We start from the raw sequence: 22,789 nt of genomic DNA, 5'->3' as shown, positions 1-22,789 counted from the left end.
GCACATAATGAGCTTCGCCATGATGCGGGCTATCCATAGCCTTGCGACGCATTTCCTCTGATAAAAGAGAACTAGTGACATCAATGTACACTAGCGTACCATTAGGAGCAGAGTTACTGACAGCTGTGCAAAAGATATCCCATGAGGGTGGCAACGAACAAAGTAAGAAGATTGCTTTCATCTCGTCATCAATATTGATCCGTTGTGCACGAATCTAAGCAAATAGAGAATCAAAGTCATTAATATGACTAGTAACATTGGCTGACTCCTTCATGCGAAGGTTAAACAGTTTTCGCATCATGAAAACCTTATTACTTGCCGTATCTTTTTCATAAGTGTTGCATAACTTTTGCCATAAAGCATAGGCAGATTCACATTCTAGCACTGAAAAGTACACTGACTTAGCAAGGTGCAATCTAATAGTAGATCTGCATAGCTCATCAAGCTCCTCCCACTGAAACTGAGTCAAATTCATCTCTTCAGTCCGTGTCGCATAAATAATAGGCAATTTCTGTTTCTTTTGGACAAGCACATCTTGTATCTGATTCTTCCAAAGCTGAAAATTAGTGCCATCAAACTTCTTTATGTCATAAATGTCACGGTCTTTGCTAGTAGACATGGTGACAAAACTACCAAAAGATTCTGGAAAAATTTCGGCAGTCTCCTTTGTATTTGGGACTATGTCAACCAAAATACGAGACAAAATGACCAAGCATGGCACTCATAAAGCATAAAAGAGAGCAATGTCTCTCAAAAGCACACTGTATAGAGATCAACTGAGGCGCATAAACATTCAAACTCACCATAGACCGCCAACTCGGCGTCAAAAGCACCTATACCACTGTATACATTTCCTATGGCGAGGCCTAGTAAGGGATGCTCCAGCTACCTGTATCACCGAAGGTATCTCCACATTTGAGAATACCCCAGCTCAATGAAAACCTCACGCTATCTACCCTCAACAACGTAGGTTATGCAGCAAAAAACGTATAGCCAAGTTCTTAGAAATGGCTATCTTCCGGACCAAGTCTCAGAAATGGCCAGGACTGCCGTACTAGCCAAAAGATGGCTCCACAAAAGCGTACAATGGCAGTATCCACAAAGACGTACAAGTCTGTCAAGACGCTCAAACAGGCGTCAAAAGCATGTGCCTGCAACTAAACATCCCTGCGGAGAGTCAATCTGCTCTCAAAAGAGCTCAAACACTGTCAAAAGTGTCAATATATGTATGTACGCATAAACAACTGCTCCCACTGGAACCATAATATCGCAAGAACTGAAACCTGGAGCCTGTACCTGTACCTGTACCTGTAGTCGAAGAAGACAATGCTATCAAGCTCCCACTCTATGTGTGTGTATGAGGCCACTCCGAAAGAGGCTACACACTCCTAAATGAGCCGTGGGCTCTCGTAGATGGAAGAGACTGCAACAATGGTACCTGTAACCGGCTATGGAAGCACTGCAGCACAAACTACCATAAGAGGACTGAAAATTTCAGCTCTTGAACCGTATCTCGAATGGGGTTTCTGATGGCTCGAATGGCTCCGAAAGGGGGGTAAAACCGCAGGACATCTGCTGGAAACGCTCTCGAGAAGCTGAACTTGCCAATGGCGAAATCAGAATCCTGTTCGCACTCTTGAAAATGCGCGCGCGTGGAAACGATTTCGGGAATGAAACCGCTCTGATACCAGATGATGGGGAGGAGTTGGGAGCACAACGGAAGAAGAATACGCACGCACACACTCACGCATACACCACCATAGCCACACACAATTTGAAGGGGGAGAGCCAACGTTACTGTATGCCCCCTTTCTTTCTTCTCTTATCTTATGCACTAATGCACAATACACATTGTACTTAGTGTTAGTGGCTCACACAAGTGTATAGTTGTACACTTAGGGTTAGCGGTAGTTAGTGATGGGCAGTCGGCCACATGGCCATTAAACCTAACAAGATAATCCCTGAGGAGAAAAGCGGCATTGAGGAAGTCGTGGTATCCTGTGACTGTTCCGCTTGTATAACAAAATGTGTTGAAGGGCAAGCTATGGTAGTGACGAGATCTAAGGCTAAGCTCAAGCCACCATTGAGTTGGGAAGATTAGAAGGAGGTTCGGGAGAAGGTTACATCATTAGGAAAAGGATGGGGTGTAGAAGGGCCTTTTTATTTGCCATGAGCTTATGGAGGTGATTAACATTTTGACGAATAGGTGTACACCATGTGTGAAATAATGGTGGGTGTGTAAGAGATGTGTAAGAGTGGTCAAAGGATGCACTTTTCCCCCAAAAAGGAGGTGAAAAATTTTATGATTTTTGGCCTTCCATAACTCCACGTATGATCTCCGATTTGAGCGGAGATCATAGATCTGCAATCTACACGTCAAGCTCCTTCCATAGATATGGTACATGATACGGTTTTACCCGCTAGATTTGTAATTCCATTTTGGGGGAAAACTTTGAATTCAAATAAACTAGATGTTTTGCTTGTTTGAATTCAAAAACTGTCCTTTGATTACTTTCTTAATACTAAAGGTTTGACTTCCTTAAACTACCAAATAAAGAGGCCCTCCGAGACCCCATTCTCTTCTACAACAATATGCTCATCCTTTTTTTGAACTTTCTGCATCTTTTCATTAGGAATGGGCATACTTTAGCAAGAGAAGGCAGATATTGTCTTATGGATTGGAAGCAAAGGATGTTGATTTTTGGGTACCTATTGTTTAAGTGGAATACGAGAATAAGAAATTTGACAATGTTCTTTTGATGGAGGTTTAGGGGTTAATATTTTCTGAGAGTCGGAATACAGGAAAATGAAGGATGTTTCGTTGGATCCTGCTCCATTCCAGGTAAAGATGACGGACCAGCAAAGGATTCAACCAATTGGGTTGGTGAGAGGACAACACATTATAATTTTGGTATTGGCCTTTAAGGTTATTTTATTGTCTTAAGAATGATGGATATCGGGGGGGCCTATTCCACGTTACTAGGGAGACCTTTGTTCCAAGTTGAGAAGCTGAAGCATGATTGGGAAACTAATGAGGTGATTTTTTAGGAACGGAAAAAAGTCAATCAAGTGTAGCATGAAGAATGAAATCAAAGTGGATAAAGCAATTAAACCATTATACACAGAGTCCATCTAGTTGGCGGGAGATGTTATGAAATATAACTCCGAGTTGGGGCCACATCCCGATAAGATTAAATTATGATACATTGAACCGTATCGGATCATTGTGGATCTGGGGCAAGGTTTAGATTGAGAGATTATTTTGGGACGGATTTATTGAATCTAGTAAACGAATTCGGGCTCAAGTTGTTTATAGGGAGCATACCCAAGGAGGGGTATCAGTAGGGGGAGTTAAATCCAACGGAAGTGGATATGCCGTTGGTGGGAGAAATTCTTAAATTACAGGCTATTTCTAATTTAGGGTTGTCGTCATTTCATTTGCCTAGAAAAGATGGCACATCATTATAAGTATCCTACAGGTGATATTTTGCATGGGAGTAAGTCATATCACCCACTACACTCCTGTGTTTGTATACGTTACTCTCACAAAGGTACCATGCAGCTATCACCGCTAGAGAGGTTAAAAAAGCTAAGGGTGCAGCTTGCAGCGTTAGAATCAGAAGCTGATGTAGCATGTGAGACTTCTGCAACAAGTATGCCTTCTCCCATGGAGACACCGCACAAGGCAAAGGAAGAGGCTATGGTGAAGATGGGTATTGCAGTAGCATTTGTGACGGTAGTGGTCTTAGACGTAGATGAAGAGGGTGATGAAGCACGGGTAGCCTGGTGGAGTCGCAAATTGATATGGCTAACCCTAGTACAGTTGCGCGGCTGAAGCGTATTGGCTTACCGGAGTTCGCAACAACCAAACCATGGAAAGCTTGGGGGGGCAGTAGAGACTGCAGCAAAAATTTTGGGTTTGTTGCAGCAAGGAGAAGGAGATACATTAGAGGTGTGAAGATAAAACATGAGGTAGTGTCCAATGTGGTTGGCTTGCCTTTGGTGGAAGATTCCCCAATAATGAACGAGACTTAGCTGGGCAAAAACACAGCCAAGCAAGGTGTAGATTATTGAGATAGAGGATATTCAACCAAAAATGGAATATGTCGTTCTGCATGTAGAGTATATTGAGGGAAAGAAGCAAATGAAGAAAATTAAGTTGGTCTAGAAGAAGAAGCAACCTCAGGTTGTTAAAGCTCACGTGCAGGAGCTAAATGTGGTTAAGAGCGGATGGCCTACCCCGATGTGGGTCATAACAGATCTAGAGGATGCAATGGGTTGTGCTCGGTCTATTCAGAATTTCATTTTGAAGCAAGAGGACCTAGAGGCTGCAAAAGGGAAAGCAAAACAGAATACATAAACAGAGGAAGTCCTGCAGGTGGCGGATCAACAATATAAGGAATTGCAGAAGTATACATTGGAATTGTAGGGGGAGATTAAGCAAATGAAGTTGTCCAAGCTTGAGCAGTTATGAGAACTCCAAGTAACCTTGGATGAATTCAAGGTGTGGACTGATGTTGTTGAGGCTGACGTGATGGCACAGATGACTGAGTTGCAAACAGAGTTCAGAAGGTGCAAGCGGAGAATACACTGCTGCATGATCGGGTATAGGCTTTAAGTGCTCTTGAGAAAGAAGTTTTGGAGGAAACTGTAGAGATGCAAGGGTAGTTCTTACTACAGATAAGGTTGAAAAATTGAAGCACCGCTTGCAAGAGAAATCAGAAGAGTTGTGGGATGGTTTGAAAAAGGCACTTAGCAATTGGATACAAAAACCAATTAAAGACGTGGAAAAGCAGTTTGACAAAATAGACAACAAGGAGTTGATGTTGGAAGCAAAGGAATTGCGTGCCCATGACAAAACTTTGAAGGAGCAAGTTGTGAGTATGGAGGCAAAACATGCAATGTTGGTGAATCAAATAGTGATTTTAACCACTAAGACAGTAGAAGAGAGTATGGAAGTGGGCAGTCCAATGGTACTTGTGGAGAAGCAGACAGAGTAGTTGGTGGTGAAAACAGGGGAGAGTACTCCAGCCATGGGTGGCAGTCCGGTAGCAGCAAATACTCTGGTCAGACTCAGTGCTTACGATTTGAATTCGCAAGGGCACAGTCCACCTAACACACCTTTGATTTTGGATCAATGGATTGTGGGAGTCGAACCAAATTTTGGGAATTTTTCAAGCCATCGGTCAGTGCCTGTGTAAAAGGAATATCTAGCCATTACTTATAAGGTTTTAAGGTCTAAAGCTTGTTTTGATCTTAATATCCATGTGGCTATCTTGGGAGTCACTCAATATCGGAATTTACGTTGTTGAGTTTCCTAGATAAAGTCGTCGTAATCTTGTTCCGTACAATCAATGAAAAAGAAGGGTCATGTTTTGTCTTATCTCAGTCTACGCGTATGTTTTGTTGTCTGTGTCTTTTGGGGCGGGGGGGGGGGGGGGGGGAGTGATATGGTTAGTGCCATCATGGCACAGTAGTATGCTTTGCATGGTGTAGATATGAAAGGATGTAGTGCTATGGTGTAGTCTAGATAGAATAGGGTGTGATCTCAATCAGATGGGTGTGGTCTTGGCCACATGGGATCCGTGTGGACGAGATAAAACATGCATTCCATAAGGAGATGTTCCCACCTGGTCATGCAAAATAAAACAACCAATTATTAAGAATAAAATAGTGATGTATATCTCAAATAAGGTTTGGGGTGATACATGAGACTTGTGCTTGTCATCTTGAGAGCATCATGGATCTTTAAACACATTGATTTACAATATCAACCATTGTGCTTTCAACTCAGTGTTGTATGCTAGTATTTCTCTCTTCAATATTTAATCTACTTTTGGCATGCCTTTTAAGCAATTATTATTAGTAGATTAGATGTACATTGCAACCCCTCCAAACTTGACACTATCATGCATATCTTTGTAAAGACAAACATGTAAGAAGTTCTAATGCACTACTCATATTATAGTATATTAATAAAATATATTGTAAAATAAGCAGGCTTGTAATTGTTATGGGTCTATATCCATCAAATATATATATATATATATATATATATATATATATATATCATTCAATCATACTTTACCTTGCTTTTCGGTAACATCTGAGTTACAACCCTTCTTTACATTTTTCATTTACAATCAACTCCTTTGATGGTTACATGCAATCAATACCTTTGTTACTCACTTTGCATTGTGGAATTTTCAAAACATTAACCCTTATTCGATTACACGCAATCCTTTGAAGGGCTTTCATGTGAACCAAAAGTTTACTTTAAACATGTCGCATCTGGTCTAAATTTGTATGGCTAGTTCAGTCTAAATTTGTATGGCTAGTTCAGTAAGGACATAAAATAGCAAGCTGGATTTTTGAAGAAAAAGATAGATGCTTGTAGAGAGGAATAATAAGTCTTCATTAAATCTCCCACGATTGACATTGTTGGAGATGTTTAACACAATCTCGAACTCTCATCTTTGTGTGCTTCTTCCTTTACTAATTTTGCATCAATAGAAAGGCCTTGTGATTTTCTCACATGTTTCATGTCTTGTACATGGCATGGTTGCACGCGCACACACACACACACACACACACACACACACACACACACACAACTTGAGGATGGATTGTTAAAAGTGGATTGTGTTCCTGGGCGCACACAAGTTGGAGGAAAAGAACAATTAATTCCTCTTGCCACTACTGAAGGTGAAAGATGAAACTCTTACCTGCAATACTATGAATATATTATAATCTATAAGTTCAAGAAATGTTACTGCATTGCATAATTTGAGGAAGGAAAAATGCATGGATCATGCATTATCGAGGACATCTCAAAACGATTCAAATTGTCGTCAACTTCTACCTTAAGCTTCAAAAGTTGAACAAAATTACAACAGGCCATGCACCAGGTGACATCATGTTCCTCAAAGTAAGACCCCACCAATAACGGGTAGATTCAAATGTTTTATTCTTGACGTCAATGCTTTGGTATTTTGAGAATCAAGTGACCTGTCTTCATCAAGGGAAAGCAACCTATGTGATGTGCCAAACGTTGTCAACATTTTGATGTCAACGCAACATTCCCATGTGAATATAGATGCTTGTCAAGGTAAAATGTTCGCCTTGTCATGGCTTAGGTATGAGAGGAGTCTCTTCACAAGAAGACATCTACATTCAGTTGTACATTGATCCACAAGCAATATACTGTTCCATTGAAACAGTTTAAAAGCAACCACATGACACAACATTTCCCCCTCGTTCGAATTAAAATACTAAAATGTACCATCTTTCTTTTGACTAATGCTTTCAGAAAACATACATCAAGTGCTCATTTCTCAACAGCAAGCCCATAAACACTGTAGTAACCTCTCGAAATAACTTTTAACAATGTTTTAGCTTCTCTTATGTTTCCAAAACCCTCGAGAGTTGCATTATGGCACTTATAGCTTCAAGACAAAATCCATATATGGATGAGAAAGATCATTCCACCAATGGAGAGATGAGTCGGGTTTCTTCATAATAGAATCACAGCCTCGCTCTTGAAAACTGTTTGCATCAGCCACGAAGAAGAAGAGAGCTCATTGCCCTCATACACACTAACGTTGACAAAAAGCAAGCAACCCCCCAAAAAATAATAAATGAATACAATAATGGGAAAATTTTGCCAGAGCCGTTTCGGCCTCAAAACTCTGACGCAAGGAATGGCTAAGCATAACAGCAAGGGTCACTCGACTAAAAGTAAGAAGACTACACAGAAACATACAAGACTTGTACCCCCTCATTTCTATTATGTTACAATTAGGTTGGCTGAGCCAGGGGCACGTAAATAGATGTGGCAGAGCCTCTTTATAGAGGCACACATACAGCTTTCAAAGGGCCTACTCCATCCATTTTTGTGTCGTCAAAGCAACACCCACTAGCTTCTTGGCCAGGATGACAGCAAATAACAAATCAAGCAATTTACTGCCATAGGTTGTGCATCGGCATGGTGTTGAAGCCGAATGGTGCAGCTCTTTCTAATAATGTTTGGCTCTGTTGGTTAGCAACCACATTCTCTGTAGAGGAAAACGAATATCAGTCTTACAAGGCCTATACATAGGAAGTTAGGAACTACCATGTTGCAAACCATAAATGACATACCAGACCCGATCACACTCCCAAACTGCGGTTGAAATTGGGTTTGAAGTAATCCAATGGCACTCATCCGCCCCGTCCAATATTCCAGACATTGGTGTCGCCAATCCAACAATTCCACAGCCTGCACATCATCATCATCATCATCATCATCTCTCTCTCTCTCTCTCTCTCTCTCTCTCTCTCTCTCTCTCTCTCTCTCTCTCTCTCTCTCTCTCTCTCTCTCTTTGCGTTGTGCCATTGGCCAGATACGCACGTCCTCACATCAGCTCGAGATTGAGACTGGCAGATTCAGAGGGACACCAGCAAATAACAGGATATGCCGCTTATGCCATCTAGAGCCAGAGACAGAGGTACATTACATATGTCATTGCACAGTGTACTATGAGATACGAGGCCGCTTTCATTGTCTATTCAGAGAAGGTTTTGGGCCTCTATCTAGGGTCATGAGTTATGAGGATCAGAGATGTCTTGGGCTATATCTACTCGAGTTACACAGGCATAGAGAACTGAGGAGAGCCGAAGAGAGACAACCCCAGAGACAGATCACAGATTTCTTTACACTGGATAATGTACACCCAGAAGAACAGACAGCCAACAATGGAGAGGTCTGCCCGCACTACTGGCATTCTCATAGACCGAGCATTGGAGCTAGGGAGATCTAGACGACCCCGATGGAGAAGAGGAGCTACACAATTTCGAAGGAGGCTACAGCAAAGAATTCGAGCCATACTTTTTCGTAGACCAAAGCGCAGATGAAGATGAATCTCTATGAAGATGGATCTCTACTTCCCTCCCATATTGTCTACACATTGTACTGCTTAGTTCACACATTTCACGCCTTTCACCTTTCACACCTATCAGCTTAGTCTAGGATTCCGTAGTATTTATACTTTGTTATCCTAGTTTAATTTATTTTTTTGTCAATCTTACTTTGTATCAGAGACACCGCATTGTAACTTTCTGGTCTCATAGGTCACTTTGGCCTTTTGAAGACGTTAATATAACATTTCATTTCTCTCTCTCTCTCTCCTCTTTATGGAGTTGAAGTGTGGGGCGGAAGCATCTCAAAGTCTACTTGAAAAGAGTTTGAGAATATCCAAAAGCGTTTTCTTACAAATTTTCTCCAAGTTAAAACGCAAACACCATATATGCTCCTACTTCTTGAGTCGGGATCTCTTCCTATTGAGGTTATGGGCATGAAAAGGGTTGTGGAGTACATGATAAAGATGTGTCAAAACCCCTCACGTCCACTTCCTACAATTGCATGGGAAGCAAGAAAAAAAGTTCAAAAGATGCATAAAAGCAAGATCTTGAGCACGGGATGGATGCAAGACGTAAAGAAGTGGTTTGGGAGATGGGATGCATTATGTCACGAGGATGTGGCAACTGCTAACCCCTTTTTGAGACCCTCTTTTGAAGTTGCAAATGGTCGGACATTGTATGGCCAATGTGAACGGTAGTTTGACCCGCAGACGGGAAGTTGGTCGGCATTGGAACTCATAAAGTAAAAGGATGTCTAGGCTCAGTTCAAGATCATGTAGGTCCCCTCGTCGCACTTAGCAAGTTGCGAATACTAGGAAGTGAACTCAATAAAGGCATAAAGTCAAGGTGGGATCACCAACAGAAAGTATCGGAAAGTTGGGCCACATTGCACTTTTGGATGCGGTCCCAATGAGGATAGATGGTCTGAAGACTAGTGGGAGCCCAACAAAAGCATCTCCTAAAAATTAGGGAACTGCTATTTTGGGCCTTGAAATGTATTCGCGTCATTAGCTTCAGAATGACAAGGGAAACATTTTAGTACTCTGCTGCAAAGTCAATTGATGCACCAGTTGAGAGATTTTTAAGCGGGAAGCCCAATGCGGGAAAATTGCATGTATGAGTGCCAAGTGGCACTTTTTGGTCAATTTACCAAGTTTGGGAGAACAGAACTCGTAACTGACTTTCTGGAGCAGTTTTGGAGGCTGATAACGCTGATTTTCAGCCATTTCTCTCCATTTTTGAGCTTCCCATGACTTTACCTAGGTCCAAGGAGTTCATTTTCAGCATTGGAAGGCATCAGATGCGTGTTTGCAGGGCTGTCTTGCTGCGTTTTCAACGATACGCAGGTTTTGGAATCTTTCCCTTTTTGCATCTATTTGTTCACAGATGTATTACAGGTCGAGGGTAGAAGAGAGGGCGCTCGATTTATGTTGGGGGATGCTTCATTGAGAACCTGTCACAGGTTAAGAGCTATGGAGTGCTTTCTTTCCCTCCCATGTACAGTGTGGTGCTAGGAGTGATGCCCTGCACGCTACACATTGCTCTCTCTCCCCCCTACGTGCAGTTATATGATGCCCCACAAGAGGGCTCTTCATTTGACTGAAGTACTGCTATGTGGTTTCATGCTTTTCGCTGAGGCAAGAGCCTCCTTGAGCAGGAACAGGGGTAGCTGACTGCTACTCCAAAGCAGGCACCGGTGAGGGTCATAACCTCACCGTACAGGTGCGTTTTCAGCGCTGTGTATGCGCTGTAAATTGACTGTTTTTCAGCCATACGGACACCAGAACTCTTGGGAATCGTGCCCCACTAGCAAAGGACAGTTGGGTGACTGTTTGGGGCTGAAAACAGGGCAAAAACCAATAAATAGAGCGAGCTGAATTTACTGTTTTTTGGGCAGGAATCAGAGGGTTTACGCCAGTGCAAGTGAGATCCAGCACGGGAATTGATTTCGCGCAAGTTTTGGGGCTGTTATGCTGTCAAAATTTGGCCAAATCAGGTAGTATCTAGTGTGATACAGGTACAGGATTCCCAGGACCTTACTTTGTAATTTACCCTCTCAAAGAATAAAGAAATACAGAAAGGGGCGCCAATTTTGGGGCCTACAGATGTCGGCGTCTACTCGGGGCATTCTAGCTTCCGAGCCGTGTGTGTATTCAAGTGTTAATTCCCGTCACAGGTTCCCTTTGCAAAGTGCTCTGTGTGTGTGTATAAAGTAAAGAATCTCGGATAAAAGCCAAAGCCTACCGCCCCACGGGCAGGTTTCAAGGTTCCATTGCCGGAATATCAATCACATTTTCCTCAAAGAGTGAGCCTCGATTGTTTTGGGTAAAGACACAGAGTACAGGAACGCAGGATTACACTATGGCCGACAAAGGGAATGGCATTATGGAAGAGGGTTCCTCTTCACAGGAGGACAAGAAATTCCACATATACGCTCTGCCAAAAAGTGGTCAAATTAGGGCTGATTTTCTGCTGCGTTTTTAGGGTTTGCAAGGATGAACCAAGATGAGATAGGGAGAGGTCTCATGGTGGTAGATTGGCCACTAGATCTCCTACGGGAGTGACGAAGGTCTGCCAGGTGACACACTGCTTGCCGATTCTCTGAGACGATTGCTTGGATTCTATGACGCATTGGTAAATCATCTTGAAATTTGAGCTTGCTTAGTCATGGGTGGTACGTCAATGTTGTGGAATTATGCTCGTTTGCAGAGGCAAGAGCCTCTTGCACAGGTAAAAAGTTAAGGGACAGGTTGCAAGATGCTATGTGGTGAAGTTCAAGAACTATCCACCTATGGATGCAAAGTGGATGGAAGAGCATGAACTGTCAGAGTCACCAAATGTATTGCAGCTTTATCTTAAAGTCTTTGGGTTACAGCCTACGTATGCCCCAACCCAATGTCTGCAAAGGAGGGGTAATGATAGAGCTAGCACATCAAATGTACTCATGGATTCAATGCAATAGCAGTGTACAGTTTAACAAAAGTATGAAGGTCTCATTAAGTTATTTGTACATATGTTTTGACAGTCTTTCTTGCGGATACATGTGATGATAAAAGAGTGCTAACAACACAAGATCATCAGTGCATGTATTTATGGTATGCAATCGAGAACGTTTGCAATTTCAAGAGGGGGGTATGTCACGAGGACGTGGCAACTGCTAACCTTAGTTGTTGGTTTCTTTCCAATGATTTTTGTTTGATTTTTGAGACCCTCTTTTTGAAGTTGCAAATGGCCGGACATTGTATGGCCAATGTGAACGGTAGTTTCACCCGCAGACGGGAAGTTGGTCGGCATTGGAACTCATAAAGTAAAAGGATGTCTAGGCTCAGTTCAAGATCATGTAGGTCCCCCCGTCGCACTTAGCAAGTTGGTGGATACTAGGAAGTGAACTCAATAAAGGCATAAAGTCAAGGTGGGATCACCAACAGAAAGTATCCAACAGTTGGGTCACATTGCACTTTTGGATGCGGTCCCAATGAGGATAGATGGTCAGAAGACTAGTGGGAGCCCAACGAAAGCATCTCCTAAAAATTAGGGAACTGCTATTTTGGGCCTTGAAATGTGTTCGCGTCATTAGCTTCAGAATGACAAGGGAAACATTTTAGTACTCTGCTGCAAAGTCAACTGATGCACCAATTGAGAGATTTTTAAGCGGGAAGCCCAATGCGGGAAAATTGCATGTATGAGTGCCAAGTGGCACTTTTTGGTCAATTTACCAAGTTTGGGAGAACAGAACTCGTAGCTGACTTTCTGGAGCACTTTTGGAGGCTGATAACGCAGTTTTCAGCCATTTCTCTCCATTTTTGAGCTTCCCATGATTGTACCTAGTTCCAAGGAGCTCATTTTCAGCATTCGAAGGCATCAGATGCATGTTTGCAGGGCTGTTTTGCTGCGTTTTCAGCGATACACAGGTTTTGGCAGCATTGGAAATCTTTCCCTTTTTGTATCTATTTATTCACAGATACATTACAGGTCAAGGGCAAAAGAGGGGACGCTCGATTTATGCTGGGGGATGCTTCATTGAGAACCTATCACAAGTTAAGAGCTATGGAGTGCTTTCTTTCCCTCCCATGTACAGTGTGGTGCTAGGAGTGATGCCCTACACGCTACACACTGCTCTCTCTCCCCTACGTGCAGTTATGTGATGCCCCACAAGAGGGCTCTTCATTTGACTGATGTATTGTTGTGTGGTTTCATGCTTTTGTGCTGAGGCAAGAGCCTCCTTGAGCAGGAACAGGGGTAGCTGACTGGGATAGCTGACTGCTACTCCAAAGCAGGCACCGGTGAGGGTCATAACCTCACCGTTCAGGTGCGTTGTCAGCGCTCTGTATGAGCTGTAAATTGACTGTTTTTCAGCCATACGGACGCCAAAACTCTTGGGAATTGTGCCCTAGTGGCAAAGGACAGTTGGGGGACTGTTTGGGGCTGAAAACTGGGCAAAAACTAGTATATACAGCGAGCTGAATTTACTGTTTTTGGGCAGGAATTAGAGGGTTTACGCCAGTGCAAGTGAGATCGAGCAGGGGAATGATTTCGCGTAAGTTTTGGGGCTATTATGCTATCGAAATTTGGCCAAATCAAGTAGTATCTAGTGTGATACAGGTGAAGGATTCCCAAGACCTTACTTTGTAATTTACCCTCTCAAAGAATAAAGAAATACCAAAAGGGGCGCCAATTTTGGGGCCTACAGGTTGTCGGCGTCTGCTCGGGGCATTCTAGCTTCCGAGCCGTGTGTGTTAATTCCCATCGCAGGTTCCCTTTGCAAAGTGCTCTGTGTGTGTGTCTAAAGTAAAGAATCTCGGGTGAAAGCCAAAGCCTACCGCCCCACGGGCTGGTTTCACATTACACTTGCTACATGATGCCTCAATTGACTCCCAAGTGAATGAAGCTTTTCTACAACGCCAATGTATTACGGCTTGGGAGGAATCCGGGTGGGTCACGCTTCATACATTACACCACCCATATTGCCCCCAACTACATGTTCTTTGTTGAAAGAGGAAACCATACTCACCTTACATGCTTGAGCCTATCCCCTCGTCAATGATACGCACTATTGCAGCCATTCGACTTAGCTCCCACTCCCTTCGATGCAAGACACGGTGTTGGGACAATGGAGAAGAGTCAAATCGATTGTGCACATTATGCTCACTGCAAGTTCGAGAGTCTGAGTACCACACACTACTAGAGTGCTCGACTTTTGGTCACATCCGAACTTGCTTTCTCACATTTTTAGCCATGACTTAGACCTACACACTTTCCTCTCCCAACCATAGTGTGGGCTATCCATTGCGACTCTCATCACCGCAATTTTGGAGCATCGAGAGTCACTCATCAACAACACAAATACTACATCACATGTAGCTTTGGTCCCACGGGTCATATTTGACCTCCGAGAACGATACTAAAATCAATCTCTCTCTCTCTCTCTCTCTCTCTCTCTCTCTCTCTCTCTCTCTCTCTCTCTCTCTCTATATATATATATATATATATATATATATATATATATATATATATATATATATATATATATATATATATATATATATGATATTGGATGAGGACATATGGGAGTTCTCTAGGGATGGAGATGTCATTCTTTTGGGAGACTTTAATGCCAAGACGGCCAGTCTTAGATAGCTTTCTACGATACCCCAGAGGAAATGTTGAGAAAATTGGATGTCAGTGATATGGGATTGGCCACGTGTTCACAGGATAAAGAGCACACTGCATACATCTGACAGATTCGGGGACTGCACATGGATTGGCCATCTTGAATGGCCTCCAGAGATTTCCAGCGTCGAGTGGGTTCACTTGTTTTCCTCATAGACATGGGGCTAGCACAATGGAGTTTTGTCGGGCCTAGGCCTATTGGGGTAGCAGTAGACCATGCTCTCCTCATAATTATCGTCTCATTCTAGTTTAGCACAGCTCGATTGGCACAGACATCTATGCATACCAGATACACTTTTACTTCGGAGACTGATTCTGTCTACATAGATGGTATCTATGTCTGTAGATGGTATCTACAGACACGTATGCACAGAGGATCTGGGGATACCTCTAGGGGAGCTCACTTATACATTGACAGAGACACTACACGATGTAGCAACAAAGGCATATCCACCCACTGAGTCTTGGCACCGACGACGTTCTAGGAGCATACCCCGAATAGCTGGTATGATGAGTGCAGAGAGACCAAAGCCCGACTTTAGAGGGAGGTACTTCTAGGAGTCATTACTCATAGGCAGTCATGAACTGCTTCTCGGTGTTTGGTGCAACAGAAGAAGAGGGTGTTTCTAGCTCGACTAGAGCAAGATTTATATCAGTTGTTTTTGAGCCAAGATTTCGGCCAGGCATGGCAACTCTTCCATGAGCACTCTCCCCACCTGTCATCACTTCTACGGAGGTATGGGGTCAATATGCATCATCCCTCTACACAATCTCGGGGCAACCACCTCTTCCAAATCCGCAAGAGCCATGCCCACACACATGTGCTTTCTTTACCACCGAGATGGTAAAGAAATCCATTGACAGGATGAAGACCAAGAGAGCATGTGATCACGCTGGCCTGGTGTCACGTGACACATCCAACCCTATGTGTCCATGGACAAGCTACAGCATGACCAGGGTTCAGTTCAGTCAAGTCAGTTTAGGATAGGAAGTGATCTGGCACCTTTGTGAGTCTATTCGCAGACCGTGCATGTCCAGACACTTACAATAGATGCAGATCCTCTCGTTGCACACAGCATGATCATCAAATTCCCATCAGGAGCATTTTTACAGTGCATAGACCTATTTTCCCTATTTTTGACATTTTTCACTTATTATTTTAAGGGACTTTTGTTGGAAACTGGGTAGGGCAATTTGCATAAGATAATATATAAGGAAACCAGAGCTAGCACTTTCTGGCAGAAGAGACAGCAGAAGCATTGCTCAATAAGCACCTTCTCAAGCAAGATTGCCCCAAGAACCTGGCGTTTCCAGCCCAGAAGCCCCAGCATTTTTAGCATGGGAAGCCAACGATTTTACCCATCTTCTGCAGCGTTTCCCAAAGCAGCAAAACCAGCGTTTGTGAAGCTTGCAAGTCAGCATTTCCAGCCTTGAAGACCTGGCGATTTCAGTCCCCATAGACAGCGTTTTTCAGCCTGCTGCCGCCGTGCCGTGCATTCAGCCCCATGACCAGCGTTTTTGAACAGCATTAACAGCGTTTTGAACCAGTAAACATCAGCGTTTTGGCCAGCTTTAGGGCAGCGTTTTTCAGCCAGGGTATCAGCATTTAGACTCAGCAGATCCAGCGTTTTTAAGACAGTAGATTCAGCCATCATCGTCGACAATTGCAGATTCGCCAAGCATTTCCAAGCATTCAGTTTTCAGCCATAGTCTCGTCATCGTCGGCACCACCGTCGGCCTCGAGATAGCATCATTTAGATTTGCATCAGCATCTTGTACCAGATTGTGCAATCAATAGCATAGACCACTCTCACCATCGAGAGTGGGGCCCTTGGAGGAGGGTTTGACAACTTCCCGGTGTCATATTCTCTTCTCTCTCTATCTCTCAGTCTCAGCACCTACACGCACACTGTCTATTCACTTTGTTTGTGATCACTTGCACTCTCTCGTTAAGAAAACGGAAGGCTCTCCCTTCAAAGGTAAAAGGAACCCTTGAGCACAGTTCGGAGCACTCATCTTGAGCAAAGTTCAACATTCACTTCCGCTGCACCTTACATTGGTATCAGAGCTTTGGCAGTGTTCTATATCACTCAAGGAAAGAACCACAAGAACCACAGAATTTTTTTGCTTGTTGCGGTCGCAAGTCAACCAAGTCCTCTTGCGCGTGTCGATTCCTAATCGTGTCTTTGAAGAGTGACAAGAAACCCAAGAAAGAAGGGCTTGTCCAGCCTCCCCTTATGCCTCTTTTCACTCATTGAGAGCGGACCGTGCACTTAACGGCCGGCCAATCGACATGAGGTGGGAAAAAGCAAGCTTGGTGTGAGCGCAAGGCCGCCAAGGGGTGCGCCCGCGGAAGAGAGAAGAACTCAGGTGAAGAGAAGATCCTTCTCTACCACAGATTGCAAGCGAAAGAAGAACCGTAAGAACTTACGAAACTCAAGAACCTCAAGAACCAAGACCCACAAGAACCCAAGTTCCTCGTGAACTTAAGAACCCAAGACTTCAGTGGACCCGAAGCGGAATGGATACTTCGCATGGAGGTGGTGAGCATGGGAGTGGGGAAGAAGAATTTTCCCCACCAGGAGGTTTTTCTGACCTCCCCCTTCCCCATCTACGCCAAGGATTGCACTAACTCCTATGGAGGCTTTCGACATGATGATGGACATGAAGTTAGAACGTGAAGCAAGACAAGCAAGAAGAAAGGCCGACTTTGAGCGTGAGCGTGAGCGTGAGCGTGAGCGTGAGCGTGAGCGTGAGCGTGAGCGTGAGCGTGAGCGTGAGCGTGCCCGCTTGGCGGCCGAACAGAGAGCCCAACAGATGCAAGAGTTGTTCCGACTCTTTTCTAGTGTGCAGGCACAGATTGCAAAGGATCAGGAAAAGGAGACCCTCTCAGTCTCTTCTTCTCCAAATCATGACACACACGATTTGCATGATGATAAGCATGATGAATTGCATGATAAGGACAAGCACGATGATCAAGATGTGATTTCTCACAAGCATGATGATTTGTAGGAAAAAGATGTGATGGTTCACAAGAATAATGGGTTAGTTGATATTGTTTCTAGTGAAGCTAACCTCATTGCAGATTCGATCAATCACGAAGAGCTGATTTGGCTCTCGAGCCTAGGTCCAAAGAACCCCCTCAGGAAGAACGGATCTTGGCTCTCAAGCCTAGGTCCAAAGAACCCCCATAGGAAGTATTATATGTTCGAGTGATTAGTCAGCACGCATTGTACGAGTGTTTCATTCGTGATCGTCTCCTGTATTTTAGTCAACGTCTTTATGTGATCCTTTCATAGGCATGCCATATTGTACGTTGAGCACCATTCACTCATGAATGAGCACGGATGTATGTGGATTTCTCATGAAAAGATGAAATGTTTGCATTCAAGGAAGTCACATTCAATGTCTGTTCCTAGACACAGTCATAGAAAGAGCACGAGAAGAATTGAGCATCAAGCATCGGCATGTCCATTGTGATTTGCCACAGTTGATTGATTTAGATCAGAAAGACGAGTTTGGATTCCATGTTTTGCATGTGTTTGATGAACGGTTTGACATCTACATTGCATGCACAGTCTTTTAGGAAGATTAGATTTTTTCCATTCACTTTACATGGAATGGGTATGTTCATGTTTTTGTGTTGGAAGTGGTTTCAGGAATTTTCAGCCTTGGAGATTCTTGAAGAAGGTGGACCTACGTCCATAGACAAAGTTGAAGCATTGAAGGAGCTTCATAAGACTTTGTGTCGCTTTCGGCGCGGCCCAAAGAAGCAAGCGTTGTAGACCTTTATCAGAGTGGGCCGACGAAGAATCCTTCATAGGATTCCAGACGTTGTTGGCGATCTCCCTCGATGCCATACGGTTCGGTACCAGTACCTCATTTTGAAAAAGAGGGGATGTCACGTGACACATCCAACCCTATGTGTCCATGGACAAGCTACAGCATGAACAGGGTTCAGTTCAGTCAAGTCAGTTTAGGTGTAAGGTGCAGCGGAATGAATGTTGAACTTTGCTCAAGCTGAGTGCTCCGAACTGTGCTCAAGGTTCCTTTTACTTAGGGAAGGGAGAGCCTTCTGTTCTTAATGAGAGTGCAATGAACACAAACAAGTGAATGGACATTGTGCGTGAAAGTGTATGAGACTGAGAGATAGAGAGAGAAGAGAATACGACACCAGAGATGTTGTAAAACCCTCCCCATTCTCGTCAGCGAGAGTGGTCTACTATTGATTGCACAAACTGGTACAAAGTGGATGAACGAGAACTGATGCAAGTCTAGGCTATGTCGATGTCGACGACAGGGATGACGAGACCGACTCTATGGCTGAAAAACTGCGTACTTGCTCTGCTGTCCAAAAATGCCAGAAGGCTGAAATCTGACGAAACCAAAAACGCTGGTTTAGATCTGCTGGCTGAAAACGCTATTTAAGGCTAAGGTCTGCTGGCTGAAAATGCTGTTTTAGGCTCAGATCTGCTGGCTGAAAACGCTGTTTTAGCTTGTCAAAAACGTTGGTCCATGCTATGGAGTGTGGCGATGCTGCTAAGTGATGGAAACGCCAAGGTACTGGAGACGAGGCTAATGCTGAAAACGCTAGGGCGCTGGATCTGTGGCGATGAAGCTTTGCTGAAAAACGCTAGGGAGATGGGGGTCTTGCTTGGAGGAAAAAACGCCACCAAGAGGGAAAGGGTCTTGCCTGAGAGAGAGAGGGGGAACCTGCTGCCTATGGCCTGTGTTCTCCTTGCTCTTCTGCCAAATAGTGCTAGCTTAGGTTTGCTTATATATTATCTTACCCAAATTGCCCTACTTAGTTCCCAACAAAAATCACTTAAAATAATAAGTGAAAAATGTCAAAAAAAGGGAAAATAGGTTAAATGCACTGGAAAATTTCCCTAAAGAATTCTGATGGATTTTGATGGGAATGCTTATGATCATGCTATGTGCAACCGGAGGATATGCATCTACACTAAGTGCCTGGGCATGCACGGTCTGCGAACAGAATCACAAAAGTGCCAGAACACTCCTAAATTTGGACTGACTGGACTGACTGAACCCTTGTCGTGTTGTAGCTTGTCCACGGACACAAAGGGTTGGATGTGTCACGTGACATTAGGATAGGAAGTGATCTGGCACTTTTGTGACTCTGTTCGCAGACCGTGCATGTCTAAACACTTAGATTAGATGCATATCCTCTGGTTGCACACAGCATGATCATCAAATTCCCATCAGATTCCATCAGGAGCATTTTTACAGTGCATAGACCTATTTTCCTTATTTTTGACATTTTTCACTTATTATTTTAAGTGACTTTTGTTGGGAACTGGGTAGGGAAATTTGCATAAGATAATATACAAGGAAACCAGAACTAGCACTTGCTGCCAGAAGAGGCAACAGGAGCATTGCTCAACAGGCACCTTCTCAAGCAAGACTACCCCAAGAACTTGGCGTTTCCAGCCCAGAAGCCCCGGCGTTTTCAGCATGGGAAGCCAGCGATTTTAGCCATCTTCTGTAGCATCTCCCAAAGCAGCAAAACCAGCGTTTGTGAAGCCTGCAGGTCAGCATTTCCAGCCTTGAAGACCTGGCGATTTCAGTCCCCTTAGACAGCGTTTTTCAGCCTGCTGCCGCCGTGCATTCAGCCCCATGACCAGCGTTTTTGAAAGCATTAACAGCGTTTTGAACCAGTAAAGATCAGCATTTTGGCCAGCTTTAGGGCAGCGTTTTTCAGCCAGGTTATCAGCGTTTAGACTCAGCAGATCCAGCGTTTTTAAGACAGTAGATTCAGTCGTCATCGTCGACAGTTGCAGATTCGCCAAGCATTTCCAAGCATTCAGTTTTCAGCCATAGTCTCGTTATCGTCGGCACCACCGTCGGCCTCGACATAGCATCATTGTTAGGTGCAGCGGAATGAATGTTTGCGCTTTGCTCAAGATGAGTGCTCTGAACTGTGCTCAAGGTTTTTTTTTGTTCTTATGGAAGGGAGAGCCTTCCGTTCTTAATGAGAGAATGCAATGATCACAAACAAAGTAAATGGACACTGTGCGTGCAAGTGTATGAGACTGAGAGATAGAGAGAGAAGAGAAATACGACACCAAAGACGTTGTAAAACCCTCCTCCAAAGGCCCCACTCTCGTCAACGAGAGTGGTCTACTTATGATTGCACAATCTGGTACAAAGTGAATGCATGTGACTGATGCAAGTCTAGGCTATGTCGGCGATGACGACGGGGATGGCAAAACCGACCTAAGGGCTGAAATCTGCAATCTTTTGTCTGCTGTCCAAAAACGCTATGGGCTGAAATCTGCTGTTGCCGAAAACGCTAAGGAAAACGCTGATTTTGCTGGTATTTAGGGCTGAAAATCTGCATCTACTGTAGAGCTGAAAACTGAAGTTCTTTGGGCTGAATCTGCTGTTGTTTCATTGTTGAAAAACGCCAGGCCAGAAGTGGGCGATGTGGGATTTTTACTAACGCTAGGGCTGAGGGGTTCTTGTGGTGAAGATCTGCTGAAAAAATGCCAAGTCTGGAGTCTGCTAGGCGATGCTGTCCTGCTGAAAACGCTAGGCTGAAGCTGACGAGGGTGATGACCTCCTGCTGAAAACGCTAGGCTGATGCTGATGAGGGCTATGACCTCCTGCTGAAAACGCTAGGCTGGGATCTTGCTTGGAGGGGAAACCACCAAGGTTCTTGCTTGAGAAGTTGCCTGTTGAGCTTGGCTCATGTTGCCTCTTCTGCCATTTAGTGCTAGCCTAGGTTTGCTTATATACAAACTTACTCAATTTGCCCTACCTACTTCCCAACAAAAGTCACTTAAAAATAATAAGTGAAAAATGTCAAAAATAGGTAAAATAGGCTAAATGCACTAAAAAATTCCCTTGAAGGATTCTGATTTGATTCTTATGGGAATGCTTATGATCATGCTGTGTGCAACCAGAGGATATGTATCTACACTAAGTGACTGGGCATGCACGCTCTGCGAACAGACTCACAAAAGTGCCAGATCGCTTCTAAATCTAGACTGACGGGTCTGACTGAACCCTTGTCGAGCTGTAGCTTGTCCACGGACACATAGGGTTGGATGTGTCACATGACAATCATTTAGATTTGCATCAGCATCTTGTACCAGATTGTGCAATCAATAGCATAGACCACTCTCGCCATCGAGAGTGGAGCCCTTGGAGGAGGGTTTGACAACTTCCCGGTGTCGTATTCTCTTCTCTCTCTATCTCTCAGTCTCAGCACCTACACGCACAATGTCTATTCACTTTGTTTGTGATCACTTGCACTCTCTCATTAAGGAAACGGAAGGCTCTCCCTTCCATAGGTAAAAGGAACCCTTGAGCACATTTCGGAGCATTCATCTTGAGCAAAGTTCAACATTCACTTCCGTTGCACCTTACACCTGGTAGCAAAGCATTTTATACATGCCAGAGCTCTCCTTGCAGAGCTTCTAGCAGTGATGTTCGATCGTGCCATGTGCAAGGGCCTACCTGATACTTGGAGTTTTTCCACTATCGTACCTATCTTCAAGTTAGGGGATCCTATGGAGCCTAGGAACTAAAGCACTATCATGTTTGGACACACATTGGCACGGTTGTACGTATCCATCCTTGAGCAGCAGTTGAGTAGATGGGCAAAGAGCGAGGGTGTACGGGCAGCAGGACAGGCGGGTTTCAGAAGAGGTTTCTCTACTCTTGATCATATTCTGACACTCAGAGCCATTATTGAGGGGAGATCACGTGGGAGACGGCTCTATTGTTGCATGGTGGATTTCCACAAAGCCTTCGATACAATGCCCAGAGCTAGATTGATGTGCAAACTGTAGGGGATGGGGGTACCCAAAGAGTTACTTTGGGGGAACATGGCTCTATACAAGTCAGTAGTGGGCATGTACGCACTCCAGAGGGGATTTCTGATTTGGTTCACTCCACTATTGGGGTGAAACAGGGCTGCCCGCTATCTCCTAGACTATTTGGCATGTGGGATCAGTTTTCCCAATAGGAACACGAGCGAGTCAAAGCAAGTAGTGGTTCACTCTTGCCAAGGTAGCTCCACTCTTAACCCTCTCTGAGGAAGGAAAGATGAAGAACTTGTCTGAATTTTGTAGACGCATCCGCAAGATCTTTTGCAGCGGATGGTGGAGTCAGCAATACAAGCTGAAAGTGAACACCTCACTGTACATAGAATCTAATCCCCGCAGTGGGACGGGAACCATTGAACATAGAAACA

General features: G+C 44.0%; 1 protein-coding gene across 1 annotated transcript in view; it reads right to left on the bottom strand.

Annotated features, from left to right (window-relative positions):
• Window positions 1–7,374: 7,374 nt before the first annotated feature.
• The window catches only part of LOC147418052 (lysine-specific demethylase JMJ18-like), a 54,081-nt gene continuing 38,666 nt past the window's right edge, over window positions 7,375–22,789 (bottom strand). Inside the window, exons 12-13 of the mRNA XM_086506621.1 lie at window positions 8,140–8,257; window positions 7,375–8,054 (exon numbers count right to left, since the gene is read on the bottom strand). Of these exons, the coding sequence (XP_086362747.1) occupies window positions 7,960–8,054; window positions 8,140–8,257 (213 nt within the window). The 3' untranslated portion in view covers window positions 7,375–7,959. The remainder of the gene's footprint in view (window positions 8,055–8,139; window positions 8,258–22,789) is intronic.

Source organism: Adiantum capillus-veneris, chromosome 30, assembly GCF_014529385.1.
Source record: "Adiantum capillus-veneris isolate H3 chromosome 30, ASM1452938v2, whole genome shotgun sequence".
Taxonomy (NCBI): domain Eukaryota; kingdom Viridiplantae; phylum Streptophyta; class Polypodiopsida; order Polypodiales; family Pteridaceae; genus Adiantum; species Adiantum capillus-veneris.
Note: the sequence above shows the minus strand (reverse complement) of the source record. Positions and strands in the feature narration are given on the sequence as shown.